At 40.0% G+C, this 17,550-nt stretch overlaps 4 protein-coding genes across 4 annotated transcripts; 2 read left to right on the top strand and 2 right to left on the bottom strand.

The window, feature by feature from the left end:
• Positions 1-686: 686 nt before the first annotated feature.
• On the bottom strand, positions 687-3,459 carry rps25 (ribosomal protein S25). The gene is made up of 5 exons (XM_077541200.1): positions 3,316-3,459; positions 2,650-2,739; positions 2,392-2,575; positions 820-918; positions 687-747 (listed from the first exon to the last, which is right to left on the bottom strand). Exons 1-4 carry the CDS (start codon positions 3,316-3,318, stop codon positions 824-826), a joined length of 372 nt encoding a protein of 123 aa, XP_077397326.1. The 5' UTR covers positions 3,319-3,459; the 3' UTR covers positions 687-747; positions 820-823.
• A 146-nt stretch (positions 3,460-3,605) lies between these two features.
• Positions 3,606-5,364, top strand: trappc4 (trafficking protein particle complex subunit 4). The gene is made up of 5 exons (XM_077541538.1): positions 3,606-3,821; positions 3,998-4,172; positions 4,245-4,348; positions 4,438-4,564; positions 4,678-5,364. Exons 1-5 carry the CDS (start codon positions 3,647-3,649, stop codon positions 4,754-4,756), a joined length of 660 nt encoding a protein of 219 aa, XP_077397664.1. The 5' UTR covers positions 3,606-3,646; the 3' UTR covers positions 4,757-5,364.
• slc37a4a (solute carrier family 37 member 4a) lies at positions 4,788-10,463 on the bottom strand. The gene is made up of 8 exons (XM_077541537.1): positions 9,398-10,463; positions 9,060-9,292; positions 7,828-8,071; positions 6,389-6,547; positions 6,162-6,247; positions 5,917-6,030; positions 5,691-5,829; positions 4,788-5,569 (listed from the first exon to the last, which is right to left on the bottom strand). The coding sequence occupies exons 1-8, from the start codon at positions 9,543-9,545 to the stop codon at positions 5,397-5,399; spliced, it is 1,296 nt and encodes a 431-aa protein (XP_077397663.1). The 5' UTR covers positions 9,546-10,463; the 3' UTR covers positions 4,788-5,396.
• Positions 10,464-10,699: 236 nt separating this feature from the next.
• cfap45 (cilia and flagella associated protein 45) lies at positions 10,700-16,494 on the top strand. Its single transcript, XM_077541536.1, has 12 exons — positions 10,700-10,850; positions 11,527-11,628; positions 11,715-11,815; positions 11,980-12,103; positions 12,169-12,339; positions 14,034-14,212; positions 14,309-14,438; positions 14,503-14,649; positions 14,959-15,072; positions 15,732-15,925; positions 15,995-16,219; positions 16,294-16,494. Exons 1-12 carry the CDS (start codon positions 10,848-10,850, stop codon positions 16,352-16,354), a joined length of 1,551 nt encoding a protein of 516 aa, XP_077397662.1. The 5' UTR covers positions 10,700-10,847; the 3' UTR covers positions 16,355-16,494.
• Positions 16,495-17,550: the final 1,056 nt, after the last annotated feature.

The raw sequence follows: 17,550 nt of genomic DNA, 5'->3' as shown, positions 1-17,550 counted from the left end.
CCATACGCTATCTGTGTTAGGTGGTTGGCTGAGCAACAACAGCTGGAGGTGACATTCCCAGACAGATTCCATTTATCAGTGAGTCTCTGCTGCCTCCAGTGAATATCTGACAGAAGATAAGGCATTCATTTAGTGATACTGCTTATCAATTTCTTAGTGTCTTCACTGCCGGTGGCTTTAAAGATAAATGATGGATCTCCAAAGAGTTAGAAATAATCCATCTTGAATTGAAAACATGACCACCGGATGTCCCCCGTGTGTGGTGATGGCATTTCAGACTGATGCTTTTAACTTTTGTTGAATGCTCGTTCAAGTGTAACCTGCTTTGAAAACTTTTGCGTGCCTGAAATAAGGAGAATGCAAACAAGGACACTCAACGTCTCCGTATCTTTTCTATTGTTTCGTTTGCAGGTCATGTTTAATACTGCCATGCCTAACTTTTGTATCAAAATTTCAAAATACTATTGATACTCTGTTGCTACTTTTCATATTCTATTGCATAAGTGTGAAAGTAACCCCCGGTCCCTGAAAAACAATGAATAGCAGCGCATCAAAATGTTACTTCACTGTTCAGTGTTTCTCTAACTGGACAGCATCACATAAAAAATACTCACTTGCATTATTGTGTGTGCAGATGATGAATTTTATGTATTGAAAAAAACAAAAACAAAAAAAAAAAACAAGGCTTTGTCTTTACATTTTATTCAACTTCAATTACAAAGAGCACATCAAAGGAAACAGGAGAACCTGCAAGAGAAAAACAGACAGTGAGAGGAGACTTGAAAAAGAATATGCTTGGGCATTTTTTTTAATCATTACCTGATTATGCTTTCTCTGCTGCTGCCTCCTCATCTCCACCCTTGGTGTTACGCGTGTAGATGAGCTGAGCTCTGTGCTTGGACACCAACTTGATCATGCCTGCAACAACAATAAGCGATTGACTTAAATATGGATGTATGGTGTATGCAGCGCACGTGAGAAGCAACATCCATTGGGTAATGTCAACTGCCACCCTCAAAAGGATCCCTGGCAGATGCGAGTGCAAAAAGGCCTCCAGCAAAGTAGCGCACATGCATATTTAAGCAGTAGGACACGAACAATTAAGTGCTGTGGTAAAAGCTTGAAGTTTTGTTACAATATTGTAGAAAATGAGACCTTGAGCATTACCTTGAATCCAATTTTTAGTTTTAACGACTTCTCAATAAAAAGGCAGGGTAACAATCTTAATTGACCCAACATTGTTTCTCAGCACTGAGGGGTGCAAACTTCACTTGTGAACAAAAACCTTGGGAGAGCTCGATCCCCCATGGTTTAACAAGGAGAGACATTTTGTCTCGGAGGACGTCCTACTGTGGAACAGTCCAAGCTGAAAGCTCATAAATTTCAACTTCATCCACAATTTGGAAGTTTGTTTCACGCCACACAGATTTTGGATAAACACCATGTGTGACATCAGTGCACCTCACTAAACATCATTCCAGTCAGCATCACACCATTAACTACATGTTCAGCTTTTCCCCCATTGGCAACACTAGGGATGTTCAATTTTTCAGACCGATAGCAGTATGAGTACTCAACTTGAGTAGTCACTGATACCACCAGTGTTTTTGATACATTAAAAAAAAAAAAAACTGACAATTTTGAAGACCTACATATCCCAATATAGCATTTTCATTTGAAGTTAGAAGGAGCTAGAAATGAGAAGAATAGAAAATATCCTTCTCATTTCTAGCACGTGACTGTAAAATGGCCACGGATTGTGGATTTATTTGTTTTTTCATAAACAAAGGACTTTGATTTGGATCTTCTCATTGGTATCAGGCATGAGTCCATCGGTTTGTGTCATTTTACAAAAAAAAAAAAGGTGTTAAGACAAGCCTGTCATGTCCTTGCTCCAAAATCAGCACTTTTCAGTAGACCCCGCCAAAAAAAGAAAAACACCTTTTTCAACCATCAACATTGCCTCGTCATTTTCAACACTTTAGATTGGCCAATAATTTGGAAAAATAACACCCACGTGTGTGACCAAAAGTATCGATTTTTGGAAAAAAAAAAAAGATATATATAAAATTTGCCAAAATTGTGATTTAGAAGGTTTCGGCACCAGCGATATACTTGTGGCTGCTTTATTTTTTTTTATTGCAGTTTGTCTGCTTAACCTATATGACAATGTTTAACAACTGGCTACACTTAAACAACTTTTTATTACATTGATCAGTTATATGTTGGTGATGTTTGTACTTTTAACTAAAACATTAATGAGAAATTTATTTGAAAAAGTAGGAAAGTTCAAAGTTGATGCTGGTCATATTTCAAAATACTACTCCTAGATGGGCATCACTGCTCAGATTAAAAAACAAAAAAAACAAAAAACAAAAAAACAAGGTTCACCTTTAGCGAGCAGTTCCTGCAGAGCATTCCTGGCCAGGGAGCCGCGGATCTTCAGCCTCTCAGATACAACGGCAGGTGTGATGAGCTTGTAGTTGGGAACCTCTTTGTACAGCTTGTCATAAGTGGCCTTGTCGAAGAGGATCAGGTTATTGAGCTTGTCCCTCACTTTTCCCTTGGACCACTTCTGCTCAAACACACCAAAACATACCAAGTTGAGTGTCGTCAGGAAAAACAAACAACCTCACAGTGAGTCAATACCTTCTTCTTGGCTTTGCCTCCAGACTTGTTGACTGGGTCTTTGTCCTTCTTGGACTTCCCAGTGTCCTTTTTCTTGTCTGTCTTGGGAGGCTGAAAAGTGGGAAACGTTAGTTACAAACTTGAATACAATGCCAATTGAAATGTTCAGACCAATCGGAAGATGTGCACGCACCAAATAGTAACATGTGCAAAGCAAACTACATTCGGTTCACCAAAAATGCAGCGTGATTGTTGCGTACGATATCAAACCGCTAGCCTATGCTAATGCAGACTTGAGCACATCACCAGCATGGCAAGGCCTTGTTGGTGTCCCCAAGAGCATTAATACGCTATAAAACGTATGGTTATCCAAGTGCAAAAATATTCATCAACTAATAATGAAACCAATTTGTCATCAACTAATGCGATCGAAAGAGTGATTGTTGAGTGGCTAACTGGCTATCGCTGGGCTTCATCATTCACAAGTAGTAAAGCGTGGCGGAAATAGCACATAAGCTAACGGGCGTCTGCTAATTTTGTTTGAACGTTTTCTTCCACTTTACTAAAATGAAATTAAGCACACTTATTTCGCTGTATATTCCGACTGTTCATTCGCCAGCGGAAGTCATAGAAACCCGTGAATTGTTTCACTTTTAACTCCTTTAAAGCCTCACAAGGCGTCCTCACCATGTTTCCTCGTCAAGATGTCGGAGCGAAAGGAAATGAACCCGTGCGAAAACTCCTAAGACAACCCGTATATGCGGAAGAGGAGGAGAGGATTATGGGAATTTGAGTTCTCTCTTGGTGATTCAGTATCTCCCTTGAAATTCTATCAATGAATCTGCATAAACACCAATAATTCTCAGCACAATAACCACGTTTCTAATAATTACCAGACTAAAATTAACAACGGTGGGAAAATACAATATAAACTGAAAGAACACAAAAAAAACACGCCCCCCCCACCCCTCCCGTGTTATCGTCACGTGACCACTCAAACGCCGAAGAAGTCGCAAAGATGGTGATCTTCAGTGTGTATGTAGTCAACAAGGCTGGAGGTTTAATTTACCAGTATGACAACTATGTGCCGAGAGCGGAGGCCGAAAAGACGTTTAGTTACCCTTTAGATTTGGTGCTCAAGCATCACGATGAGAAAGTTGTCGTGTCGTTTGGGCAGAGGGACGGAATCAAAGGTAATGCCTCAGACATTAGCACTTACTAGCATTCATGTTAGCTCATAGATTGCGAATAAAAATATAGCGTGTTACAAATAAATTAAAGTTATACCACCCAGAGACGAAAATATTTTTGATTTGACAAAATAGCTATCTAGTAAGTTTAATTCCTTTTTTTTCTCTCTCTCTCTCAGTGGGCCATGCAGTTCTCTCTATCAATGGGATTGATGTGATGGGAAAGAGTACAGCAGACGGGAAGGACATTCTGGAATACTTGAAAGATCCTTCCAATTATCCAGTTTCAATTCGATTCGGACGAGCCCGACTCAGCTCCAATGAGAAACTGATGCTGGCGTCTATGTTCCATTCGTAAGTCATGCTCATAATTTCTGGCGACATTCATAATCATCTCACTTTTGTGTGTCCTTTTGTTTCCCACAGGTTGTTTGCCATCGGATCACAGCTGTCTCCAGAGGTTGGAAGTTCTGGGATTGAGATGTTGGAAACAGACGTATTCAAACTCCACTGTTTCCAGACTCTTACAGGTGGCGCATGAAATTGTTATTCTACCAGATTAAAAACAAACAATCCTGCCAGATTATCTGTGTAAAACTGAACCTTTATGTCCTCTCAGGAATAAAATTCATAGTTCTGGCAGACCCGCGGCAAGCCGGCATTGATGCTCTTCTCAGGAAAATATATGAGATATATGCAGATTTTGCTTTAAAGAATCCATTCTACTCTCTGGAGATGCCTATCAGGTACACATGTTCACATTTAACCTATCACTCCAATACAACTTGGAATCTTAAATTAATTTTTACCCATTGTCCTGTTTGGTCAAATTTATGATGATTCAATTTTGTATTTCCAGGTGTGAGCTATTTGATCAGAATTTAAAAAGTGCACTGGAGATTGCGGAAAAGGCTGGTAACTTTGGAGCTGGATCATGAAGCAGAAAAGAATCAAACATTGAAACAGGGGGATTTTTTTTGTTGGTTTATAACGCAACTCAAAATTGTGGTTGTTTGCCGAGTCCCGTTGAGGGTGCAATGACTAACTACACTGTACATACATCTTGTTTTGTAAATACAATTAAACTCAAATAATATTTAAAGTGTCACATTTGTTTGCAAGATAGCTCATAAGAACAGTGAAAATTAATATTTATCAAGTATTGTTTAAGAGTAGGTTCTGTTGTCATAATAATTAGGAGGCACTTCTCTGGTAGAACCTCCATAGTTGAACATAAGTAAAATGTAAGGAAATGTTACTTACACATTGCCTGTTCAATTAATGACAGTTTGAGGGGAAAACAACTTATTGGAAATGAGAACAACTTGGAACCAACTAGCATCAAGGAAGTGTTATTTTTTGACTTGGGGGTTCCGTTGCATTTCATTCGTTCCCTTGTTAAATTACTGAGGCAGTGTTTATTGAGTGTAGCAGTTTTTTGATAAAAGAATATCCAAAGTTACTTGAGCTTCATTATTTGCATGCTGAAAATAATGTGATGAGTATAAAACTGTTTAAAAAAACAACAAAAAACTGGTTAATGCAATGAGGTCTTCACATATATCTTCTTGTGAGAAATTACGCTGACTTAGACTTCTTGGACACATGACCCATCTTGGTGCAAATGTTACGCAACAGGAAGAAGCACACAGCCGTGATGCCGCAAACGATCTCGGCAACCCAGAAGGCCGTTTCCCAGTCGTGGTGTTTGGCGATGGTGCTGAATGGAAGCCCAGAGAGGAAACCACCAACTGAGGAGAAAATAATCTTAGTTTATTATCTTTAGCTTTTTAAGACAAAATATTCAAGTTAAGTTGTGGGGAGTTAACAAATTCCATATGGCATATGTAAATAAAATGGTGATCCACTTACTGTTAGCCATGAGGGCCACAATAGCATGTGATGTCCCACAATAGTTGGACGGAGCGCTCTCATTGGCTATCACACCGAACAGGGCGATTGGCCCGTAGGAGGAGAAACCGAAAGTAGCACCCAAAAAGAGTATCCACACCTTCAATTGCACAAAGTAATTGACATTAATTCCAATGAATTTCACTTGTGATCTCACGCAATATCTTCACGTTGTATCATCCATCACCTTCGGGCTGTCTGGAGTGACCGTGACTCTAAACAGGTACATGGACACGAACATTCCTGCCATCATAAGGATCAGGACAAAGTGGCGAGGATTGCCGTAGATTTTTATACCTTGCTGAACATAGAAGAGATATTTGGTCAAGAAGGTGAGTTTACAGGGGACGTGGCAGGAAGGCCACTCCTATTGAAGACGAATAAATCAGCAGAAAACTCTGTATATGTGCACAATGGGTAGAGAGCACTCACTTTGGCCACAGCTTTGTCAGACAAATAACCTGCTGCCAGGCTGCCTAAAAGACCTCCCAACTCCAGGGCACTCATGTATGAGCTACCTATAAAGAAAGCAGTCAATCAACACGGACAAAAACACAGTGAACATGCAGTACTTATATCATCTTTACATTTGCTCTTGCAATGCAATGCAATCGTGCCCCTACATAACTCGAATGTCACTTAGCATCCATATTGCATACCCATCAGCGTAGACTGTCCCTTGTCCTGAATGAGAAACAGCTGTCCCCAGTCAGTGCAGGCTGTTTTCGCCCCAAAAACCACCAGATAGGACACGGAAAGGAGCCACAGGTAAGGTGAGAGTAGGAACTCAGACAGTGTGCTTTCATCACTGGAAGACCCTGAAAGAAAATGACATGTACCGGTAATAGATAGAATGATGCAAGGTAGAATAATGGAATAGAATTTCCAGCAAATACGGGAGTTTCACATGAGGGGCATGTGAGGGGCAGGCAGGGTACAAAGTCCACAGAATGACTGACCTTTAGTCACGAGAGGCACATTCAGTGCAACAACAGTAACAAAAAATAAATGGACGGTTTTGCAGTTGAGCTCAACCAACATTTAATGGAAAGTTGCCCATAATGTTCGAATTTCCACGACCGTCAAAGATGTCAATGCTCGATTTCAGCTATGTGTTCGTTTTCTCCTGAACATTTTTGTGTGTTCTTGCAAAGTCGTCATCACAGAAGAATATCAGTGATGGCCAAGAGGAAAATGATCACAATGACCTTGGATTGCAACAAACGTTTTGGTTCAGGTTCAGACAGATGTGATGCCATCAGCATTTGACAGTTTGAAGTGGAAGTCAACCGTGAACATTTCTTGACAATATGTTATATGTGACCTCACTAGTCTAAACATGACTTTCTGATTATTATTCAATTTGTGTAATATGAGTGATGAAACAAAATCCAGCCGCTTTTCTCCATCTCAGGGGGCGACCATTTTGCCACTTGCTGTTGACTGAAGATGACATCACTGTTGCTCAGGCAACAACCAATCAGAGCTCACCTGTTTTCTGAAGCTGTGCTGTGACTGGTTGTTACCTGAGATCAGAGCAACATTGTTGTCATCTTCAGTCGACAGCAAGTGGCAAAATGGTCGCCCCCTCAGATGGATAAAAACGGCTGGATTTTGCTGCATAACTCATATTCCACTAATACCATATTTAGACTAGTGGGGCTGCATAGAGAACATATGATTGTCAAAAAAAAATTGGGGGGTTGACTTCCTCTTTAAGATTGCAGTTTTTGAAAGCATATCTTTCCATTGTTCATGACTTGCCAATTGAAGTTGGAGAAGCATTAGAAATTTTCCACCTGGCAGAAAATTTTTTTTGGTCCCCGAATGCAGTTCACGCCAGTTTGAGAAGATTTATGGCCCTCACATTGCTCCAAAGTGTAGTACAGTTCAATTTATGCTATTTCTTAAAACAGGATCTGGTCTTTACCTATAACTGAGCCTCAGCATCAACAAAAATGTGATTCTGTAGATGTTTCAGAGTGATAAATCTTTAATCCGTACCAACTGCAGGTTGTTCGGCCTTAAGCCTGATATAATGAGGCCTTTAGAATGTCCAGTTTGTGTGAATCAAATGTTTCCGAGTCACCACACTCACCTCCTTTACTCTTCTTGGCTGCTACTTCAATATTAGGCAGTCCCACATCCTTGGGTTCGTTCTTGATGACCATCAGGCAGACAAAGGACAGCACCACACAGATCAGTCCGGACACGCACAGGATAGTCCTCCAGCTGTAGCTCTGTGCCAGCACTGTGGCGATAATAGGGCCCAAGCTGCCCGCCAGATTCATGCTGCACGACAGGATTGCCCACCATGTTCCGAACTGAGAGGGCTCAAACCACTACGAGGAAACATGAAACAATGCCATTGTCATTCCTGTGACGGACACACTGGACGAAACCATTAGTGTAGGGCCTGTTCACACTGCCTGTTAGAGACTTACCGGTAATTTACATATTTAAACTACTTGGTGGGAGGGGGGGGGAGAACAAAAAAAAAAAAAAAAACTTGAACAAAATAAATATATAAAGGAAAGCATCTTTCACATTGTGCATGCAGCTAGAAGCATCAGAACAATTCCTAAAAATGAGTTCATTGCTGCATCTCATTAAATTATGCATGTGGACCTTTATGCTGCAATTGGTGAGTACTAGGGGTGTGAATTGCCTAGTACCTGACGATTCGATTCGTATCACGATTCACAGGTCACGATTCGATTCGATACCGATTAATCCCGGTACGAATTTATAAGTCGATTGTTGCGATTTTTTTTCATTCAAATTTAGAAAATACTAATCAGTAAGCTTGTAGAGTGTAAGATTTATATGAAAATGTATTATTTATTTATCTGAAATTTCAGTCTTATAGAGGTTGTAATCTGTTTCATGTTTGAACAGCATTAAAATAAAATATTAAGGCTTAATGTTCCGTTCATATAACATTCTTCCATGCTCAAGGTGTGAATCCTAACCCGAAGTCAGACGTTTTGTTGAATATTTTTCCATTAAAAATGGAAGTTTAAAAATCGATTCACACACACACACACACACACAAAAAAAAAAGGCAATGATGATAAGACGTTGAATCGGTAAGACTACCGAATGAACAATTCTGAGCTCTTAAAAAAAAAAAAAAAAATCGATTTTTTTTTTTTATTGAATCGATTCGAGAATCGCGCGATGTAGTATCGCGATATATCGCCGAATCGATTTTTTTTTTTAACACCCCAAGTGAGTACGGTACAAAAGATGGAAATATAAACGGTCTTCAATCATATTCTATAATGCTGCAGTAATGGAAAGACGCAGTACTCGTGTTGGCTGTGCTACCTTACGCAGCACCCTCCCACAGGGAGGCCAGCCGAGACCCTGGCCCAAGCCGTTGAGGAACCACAAGACAGAGAAGACGGTCACAGTGGATGACCAGGAGAAGATCACGTTGATGCCTCCCACCGCACACAAGCCAATGGAGAAGAGCCAGCGGGCGCTGATCTGGTCTGAAAGCACTCCACTGATGAACTTACTGATAGCGTAGGCCAAAGACTGACTGCTGGTTATAATGCCTGAGCAAGCAGAACACACAAACAACACAAGGTTGCGATACGTGAATGTAGCATTATAGTTCAAAATATATCAGAATAAATCAAAGGTGCCATGATCAAGCATACCCAGATCATCCTTGTCCAGTTCAATTTCCTGCATCAGCGAAGGCATCACAAAAGAGAATGTCTTTCTGTTAAAGTAGTAAAGTGTGTAGCCAACAAACATGGCCAAAAATATAGTGCCCCGATAGTATCCATAATTTGCTCTACCCATGACTGCAGATGTAAAAAAAATATATATATATATTTGAAAAGAGAATTTAGAGAGGAGATCGGCAGACGGTGCCTGCCGGTGAACTTTGCTTCAGGATCTACAGTGTAGCAGCTGCTGCTGCTTACAACTAGGGATTGTTTGTATGTAATCTGCACAGGTTAATGGTCAACTTCCAAACACCACAAATGATTTAATCTGGTCTCTTGGCGAGTATTGCAAGTAAAGTGTGTTGTTTGTTACGAGGATATAATCCTGAAAAATGATTGGCACTATTTTGCAAAAATATCCTCATTTAACAATGACATAGTTTGGTGTTGTCGCTGTTTGCTCAACTGATGTAATGGAACCCTTGGACTAATGCAGTTAATAATTTACTGCCGCTTAATTTTGTTTTTGCTTTTTTGTTCTTTATGGTACCATAAACCATTTTTTTTTAAATCAAGCTGTTAAATTGAAAGGGGTGTTTTGCCGCTATGTTTCTTTTGCTGTGCATCAATTACAATGAATGTTTTTGAATGAACTAAGGTTTCAACAACGTTTCCGCATCACGTGAGCCAATCGGCGCCGTCTATTTGTCGACACTCACTGAGATGTGATACACGCATAGAATACAGTCGAGTAAACATATTTTTTCGTAACGTAAAACAAGTTCAACACATGCATTTTAACTTAACTTATACATTGAACAACGCGGTGTTAGCAATTCATAGTAATTCACGTTTGCTGGCTTGCACAAGGTTACAATATTATAATAACGAGCCAATGCAGACGACGGACGTGTGTTAAACCAATGACATTATGAGTATGAATAACGCCATAAGATTATGCTTTTACTCATCCGTTCGTTTTGACTTTTGCTGGAGGTCGCCTGAGCGCCGCCTCAGATTTCTCTTCCTCGTTTTTCTATTTAAAGGTAGGTTTAACTCGCGCTCTGGTACACTAGCGCCCCCTATGGCTTCTTTGTGGAAGCACGACACAAGGTAGACGTAGTAATACAAAGACTAGAGAATACTAAGTAAAAACGGTGTATTACTTACTATTTGAAGTGTTTTTAGCTCTAAGTTTTTTTTTCTCCTTAGAAAAAAAAATCTTACAGGTACTTTCTTGCAGTATATCCATGTGTTTCTATGGCAACAGGACAACATTACCGTAGAGGTCCCTCGAGATTCCTTGTCACGCGCCACAGGCATTCTGGGCAACTTTTTAAAAATATAGTATACATATATATATATATATATTTTGCGTTGGTTCTATTTTTAGAACTAAAAATATTTTCCTGCCTCAGCTCCAGACGAAGAAGAAATGGTTTGTACAGTTTTGTTTCCTGCATGCTGTTTTTTTTTTGTTTTTTTGTTTTTTATTATAATTTTATTTTTTGAAAGCGTTGCTGTGCTATTCTTTATGCCATAGTGTAATTTGTTTTGGAAATAATGGAGGAAAAGATACAGCGTAGTCACGTTGGTATTATTTTAACCTATTTAATGGTTCGTAAATGAAGAATGTATACTTTATCATGAATATTATCAGGAGGATAAATTATTTATATTTTTAAATTGTCCAATGTTTTATTGAATAATTACAAATACCGGTAATCAACAATAACAATAATACACATATTAGATTTGTATGCTTGTAAATTTAAAAGAAGGACATTTTCTTATAAAAAATAGGGGGCTTGGGGGGATGACAACAGGCAATCAACTTCACAAGTTGTTAGTGTTAATAGAAGGAGACAGGGGCTGGACTGGCCATCTGGCATAGAGAGTAGATGTCCGGGTCGGCATCTTTTGGGTCAAAGATGGTGCTATTTGAGTACTATTTTCCTCCATTTTACCGCAAGGGACCGAACCACAATTTATAGGGAGGAATATAGACACTAGCCAGCAAACTAAACCGGTGGGTCAGCCGGTCTAAGTCAAAATTCCAGGGCCGCTTTTTTTGTGTGTGTGCCTGTCCAGCTTAAGAAATGTCTACTTTACAGAGTGAAACTTCTTCTGCTTCAAATTTGAGAAGACAGCATCGCTACCGCACACGAGCCCCCTCGTCCCAGGTGGATGAAAACTTGTTTGGAAAGAACACACAGGTGAGTGAGTGAGTGAGTGAGTGAGTGAGTGAGTGAGTCCTTTGCCTTCTGTTAAATTGTCACATGAGCGTGTGTTTGTTGTTTAGACATCATCACATTCGGCTTCCAAGGTAAAGGATGTGTCGGTGCAGAAACAGACGGACAAGACGATTCAAATTGTCACCAAAGACCTTGTACGCAATCTCAGGTAGGCAATCTAATTTACTTGTAATCTGGCTCCTTTTCCTCTTTTGGAAGGATTGTGTGTGTATATGGGATTAGTTAAACCTGTGAATTTCCACTGGGGTCATACTTGCTATCTTCCGTGATTAATCAGAAGGCATAACTAGCAATATATGCCTGTGTGGCTAGGGTTCCATGCAGTGATCCCTCTGGACAGTCCATCATTCTGCCATCAGCTGACTTTGAGCGGATAACCACCAGATCCAAGGTTCTCTCCAAGGAGGAAAAGAAGGCCTCGAAGGAGAATGAAATGGTAGCAAACATTCCAAAAATATTAACTTATACTTAAATGTTAACTAGCTGTGTACTTGATCCTAGCGGGCAGCCGAGGAGAGAAAGCGCCAGATGTTAGAGGCCGACGTGTGCCGTCGGGAGAAGCAGGTTCTAAGTGAGGTGGAGCTGGAGGCTCATGAGCGAGCGCAGTGTATGCTGGAGCGAGCCAGTACCCTGAGAATGGAGCAGGAGGAGGAGATTAGAGAACTCAACAGGGTAGGAAATAATTACGTGCACTTAAGGCACTTATTTGGTGGTTGGGGTGGGGACAGCTTTATAATGACTGAGGTACAATATTTGTTGTTCGTTTGTTGTTGGAAGACAAATTAAATAATAATAATGAAAAAAAAAAAACTACAGTACACTCTTGTACTGCAGTTTTTCTGGTATGTATTCTACCTAAAGTATAAATAGTTTTTGCCTACTACACTTTTCATGTAAAAACAGCACTAGAATAATTGAAGCCATAAAAGCAGTGATACTCAAAGTTTGGTACTTTCCCAAGTGGTAGCCTATGGAAGTGTGGAGGTGCCAATGTGGAGTAAACATTTTTGACCTGGCGAGTACGTTGTAACGTATTTTGTGACTATGTCTGTTAGGGTTACCTGTTTGACATCTATTAAACACGACACAAAAAGGAGAGAAGACACTCAGTTCAGGGCTCACGAGGAGAGAGGAGAGGAACTGACTGATACAATTCACTCCTGCACTCTCTGAAGATTCCTCTCCTCACCCTCTCTATTTGGTTTTCCACGCCCCTAGTTACATGGGTGTTCCAACCCTAAAAATGCAAATGCAAGGTAAAGTTGGAACAGTGTACTTGTTTGTCTGTGTTGTGCATGTGAGTGGAAGATTACTAAGTACATGTGTGGTCAAGTTTGCAATCATTTCAAAACAGACAACAGGTGGACTTAGGTAAGATGTTCTTGTTCTTGCTGTGCTCTTGAGTCATCTTAATATAGCCAGGCTATGTGAATGTAAGTGGGAACAGAGAAAAACATTCTTCATTGCAAGCAGAAGCAGTTCTTCATTGCAAATGTATGATAACTTATTTACTATTATTCCTACAGTGTCCGAATGTATTTAAATACGTTGGAACATACTCGCAAGTAAGTTCCAACGTACTTACAATGTACTTGCTAAATGCTACAAACATAGCATATTTTCTGCTTGTCCATGTGCAAGTCAATACCGCATTGCATTGTGGGTAAAAATTGCCAAACCTAAATCATGCACTGCAGACATAATAAATCATTAAAGTTACAAATAAAACACGTTTTTTTCTACTTAATTTTCCAACATATTGGTATCATGTGGGCCAACTGTTAAAAAAAAAAAAAGAAAAAAAAAAGAAAAAAAAAAGAAGAAAAAAAAGAAAAAGCTTTTTTTCTCCCCACTTGTGGATGTGCAAGTAATATCCCATGGTATTATGGGAAAATATGCTATACAAGTACATTCAAACATATTTGCGAGTATGTTCGAACATACTTGTGAGTTTGATCATATGTGAGTAATATTCAATCTAAATTTCATTACGTTCCAACGTATTCGCCAGTCAAAAAATGTTTACTCTACATTGGCAGTTCTGTTCTTGGTTTAACTGTTTCTTAAACATGATACATTTGCATTTCGATACAATTTGTATTCAACTTTTGTGCTATACATTTTGAATTTTTTTAATAAAAAAAAATCCCCATATTTAAAAGTACAGTGTTAACATTCAAACTGATTTTACAGTGAATTAAAATAAAATAAATATACTTTTTAGAAGTAAAACCTGTCTCCTTTTTGATGGGCACTTAATTATTTTGAGAGCAAAACATTTTTCCCTTTTTCCCTTACTTGTTAAACGTTTGAGGCCCATTGCCTTACGGTAATAGTCATGAACCGCATGTCTGCGGGCTGCTCAGGCGATTCTTGGTGCTCAGTGCCAAGCCACACGTGACGCTCAAATCCATGAGAAGAAGCAGATCCAGATGGAGATGCTGGAGGAGGAGAAGCGTCTAGATGCCATGATGGAAGCCGAGCGCCGCAGGATTCTGGACAGGGTGGAGCAGATTGATGAACTGCGTAAGCAAGAGAGGATCAGGTGAGCACTCAGCTCAAAAAAAAAACAACAACAAAGAAACACACCACCGTTCTCATCCTGATGGCATCAGGAGTGTGTGTTTTGTGCACTCTACAGTGGGAAACAGCAAATCTTCGAACAGATCCAGCACCGCCTAGAGGATAAGTTGGTACAAGATGAGCTGAAAGAGCAGGAGAAACATCAGACCAGAGAAAAGCAAGCCAGGATCAACATGGAGGAGCTTATGGTACCACAAAACGAGATGGTCCGTAAATCATACAGGTGTCTTTCACAGCGTTTTGTTGTTTTAGGCACTTGAGAAGAAGAGGGAAGAACAACAGCGTTTGCATCAGGAGGTCATTCGCATCAATGCTGAGACGCTGAGGGCGCAGGAGCTGAGGAGAGAAGAAGAGAAGCTGGCGGACATCAGAGAAATGGAATTCATTAAAAACAAATTGGTACGGGAAATACTTTTGTTCCTTGGTTTTATTGATAGGGTTCTTGAACAAGGGCCAATTTAGGATAAAAAGTTTAGAGGTGCTGTTTGGGCATGGATTAGGTCACATTTTTACCACCCAAAGAATTTACACGCACACAAAATAGGAATTTCAATTATAAGAAGTATCCTGTCAGTTAGTAGCTAGTCAGTAGCATGCTAGCTTTAACACATTAGCATGCTAAAAGTGTTCATAGGTGTGAATGTGAGTTCGAATGTTTTTTCTATACGATATGGATTTGCCATGACTTAACTTCCATGTCTCCGACAGCAACGAGAGGCTGAATATGAAGCGGAACAGAAGAGGATAAAGAGAGAGAAGGAGTTGGAGATTGCCAGGCTGAGAGCCCAGCAGGAGAGAGCGAGAGACCATAAGGCCGATCAGGTCAGGAATGATGACAGCTTTTGGGGAATATCGCAAAAATTTCAACATCGAATGATTCATTCTTAAAATCAGTGATTTTCAGAGACAGCTAGTGAAAACTTCTGAGGGGGCCACTGGATGATATCGCCGAACGACACACACTGAAATAGATGTGAACCACTTACTCTCAATGCATCTTAAAGTGGAAGTTAACCATAAACATTTAGTGACAATAATATGTTATATGTGACCATTAATATTGTGTTATTTGAATATGAGTTCAGCAGCAAAATCTAGCCATTTTTCTCCATCTCAGGGGGCGGCCATTTTGCCACTTGCTGTCGACTGAAGATGACATCACATTTGCTCAAGGCTCAGGCAGTGACCAATCACAGCTCACCTGTTTTCTGAAGCTGCGCTGTGATTGGTTGTTACCTGAGACCTGAGCAACTGTGATATCATCCGCAGTCGATAGCAAGTGACAAAATGGCTGCCCCCTGAGATGGATAAAAACAGCTGGATGTTGCTCCTTAACTCAGATTCTACTAACGCAATATTAACCAGATTAACAGATCTCGACTAGTGGGGCATATAACATGTTATTGTCACAAAAAAACAAAACAAAAAAAACATTGGGGTGGTTGACTTCCCCTTTAACAGTCTGTGGATGCATTTGGCAGGATGAGTTGCGTGCAAAGAGGAACCAAGAGATTGCAGATAGAGAATGGAGGAGGAAGGAAAAGGAGTTGGCTGCCAAGAAGGCTCAGGAAGAGGCATCACTTCGAGCTGCTCGACTGGAGCAGGTTCAGCGTAAAGAGAAGCTGTTGTCCATGGAGGCCGGCCGAGAGAAGGCCGAGTTCGAGAGGGTTTTAAAGTGAGAGATGACAGAGTTTGGGTGATTTCGCTCCCCTCACGCACTAACTCCGCTTTGTCTCAAATTTAGGGTTCAACAGGAGGCGAGCATCAAACAGAAGGAAGAGGACGAAAAGCAATGTCGGAAAGCACTCGGCCACGCCGAGGCCATCAGGCAGCAGGTGAAGGAGCTGGAGCAGGCCACGGTTGCCAAGCGCAAAGAGTCCTTAAAGGAGGCGGAGAAAGTGAGCGAAGAGGCCCGACAGCGACGCAAACGCATCAGTGATCTCAAACAGAAGAAGTTGAAAGAGCTCAAGTAAGTACAGGTGGCACATTAAAGCTTTTCTCAAGGTGTCTGTGGACATAAAATGTATTTTTGTCGATGTGCAGGGCAACTGGGCTCAGTGAGAAATACTGCAGTGATGTGGAAAGGAAGGCCTGGTTGCTTTGATTCACTCAGATGCATCAACAAGGAAAACACCTTCAACATGATCTACTTGTAAACATGGCACTGTTTGATCATATGGCGATTGGTAGTGATTCATCAATGGTGCATATCAGGTACAAATTCATGATTGTAGAAGACTGCAATGTATCACACCTGGAATTTCCCAATTCTTTTCCATTTGTAAATAAATGTTACTCTAATGTTCCCACACTATAACGTGCTTCACCTTTAGCAGCCTCACTGTTTTGTGGATTTTTTTTTTGTCTTTTCAGAATTGTACCTACTTTTTAAACTCTATGATGGTGGTTTACATTAGGAGTCACCAACATGGTGCCCGAGGGCACCAGGTAGCCCCCAAGGACCATATAAATAGCCCGCGGCACTGTTCTAAAAATAACTCACCAGTGATTAGACATGAGATTTTCTAGGAATGTTGTAAAGTGTTCATTTGAAAATGTAAACACTGGCAGTGATTTACAGAAATAGTGTGAAAAGTTGTGAAAAATCATCAATTTGTTTAACTCATTTGCTCCCAAAAACACATAAATACGTTCAATTTTACACATTACCAATACTCCCAAAGACGTATTTATACATTATTATTTTTTTTAATGCTAGAGCATACAGAAGGCTTTGATGTAGCTTTTGACCTGAAGAAGTCACTTCAATCAATGGTAGTTATTACAAAAACGGCCAGCAGGTGGCAGCAGAGTATGAGATCAAACACAGCCATGTTGCAAAAGGCTCTTTTCCACACAGTTTTAAACAGATTTGTGAATAATGATGAAACTTTGCTATATTCTAATGTTAATTGCTTCAAAATGCAAATAGAAATATATTTTATTTCCTGATGAAAGGAGAGACTAATCTTTATTTTGGTAGGTTCCATGTTTTTATAGCAATAGAACGCAATATTCTGTGGGCCTTGCAAAATCAGTCAAAATCCAGTAAAACAGCCGGGAGCAAAGGGGGTGAAACTTCAGTGAAAATGGCTGGGAGTGAATGAGTTAATTATTTTTTTTAATAATAAAAATATAAAGGTAATTTAGCTAATTTGTTGTTTAAGAATCATGTATCAAACTGGTATCTTTGCAATAATCCATAACCAAGAAGAATCTTAGTTTCAAAAAGGTTAGTGGTGACCCCTTATTTGAACATTGAGATTATTTTAAAAAGAAATGTGAGAAAAGTGTATTAAG

This window comes from Festucalex cinctus, chromosome 13 (assembly GCF_051991245.1).
Source record: "Festucalex cinctus isolate MCC-2025b chromosome 13, RoL_Fcin_1.0, whole genome shotgun sequence".
NCBI classification, from domain to species: domain Eukaryota; kingdom Metazoa; phylum Chordata; class Actinopteri; order Syngnathiformes; family Syngnathidae; genus Festucalex; species Festucalex cinctus.
Note: the sequence above shows the minus strand (reverse complement) of the source record. Positions and strands in the feature narration are given on the sequence as shown.

Bases quoted from the DNA above. Each gene is read 5' to 3' on its own strand.
- cfap45 (XM_077541536.1), top strand. The intron at 15,926-15,994 runs GTGAGAGATGAC...TCTCAAATTTAG, and splicing joins GAGTTCGAGAGGGTTTTAAA to GGTTCAACAGGAGGCGAGCA. The intron at 16,220-16,293 runs GTAAGTACAGGT...GTCGATGTGCAG, and splicing joins AAGAAGTTGAAAGAGCTCAA to GGCAACTGGGCTCAGTGAGA.
- trappc4 (XM_077541538.1), top strand. From the start codon at position 3,647: ATGGTGATCTTCAGTGTGTATGTAGTCAACAAGGCTGGAGGTTTAATT. The intron at 4,349-4,437 runs GTGGCGCATGAA...ATGTCCTCTCAG, and splicing joins CTGTTTCCAGACTCTTACAG to GAATAAAATTCATAGTTCTG. The intron at 4,565-4,677 runs GTACACATGTTC...TTGTATTTCCAG, and splicing joins TCTCTGGAGATGCCTATCAG to GTGTGAGCTATTTGATCAGA.
- rps25 (XM_077541200.1), bottom strand. The intron at 2,576-2,649 runs GTATTGACTCAC...GTGTTTGAGCAG, and splicing joins GAGGCAAAGCCAAGAAGAAG to AAGTGGTCCAAGGGAAAAGT. The intron at 919-2,391 runs GTGAACCTTGTT...TTGTTGTTGCAG, and splicing joins GCAGGAACTGCTCGCTAAAG to GCATGATCAAGTTGGTGTCC.
- slc37a4a (XM_077541537.1), bottom strand. From the start codon at position 9,545: ATGGGTAGAGCAAATTATGGATACTATCGGGGCACTATATTTTTGGCC. The intron at 6,031-6,161 runs GTGAGTGCTCTC...TTCTATGTTCAG, and splicing joins CTGACAAAGCTGTGGCCAAA to CAAGGTATAAAAATCTACGG. The intron at 5,570-5,690 runs GTAAGTGGATCA...TTTTCTCCTCAG, and splicing joins TGTGGCCCTCATGGCTAACA to TTGGTGGTTTCCTCTCTGGG.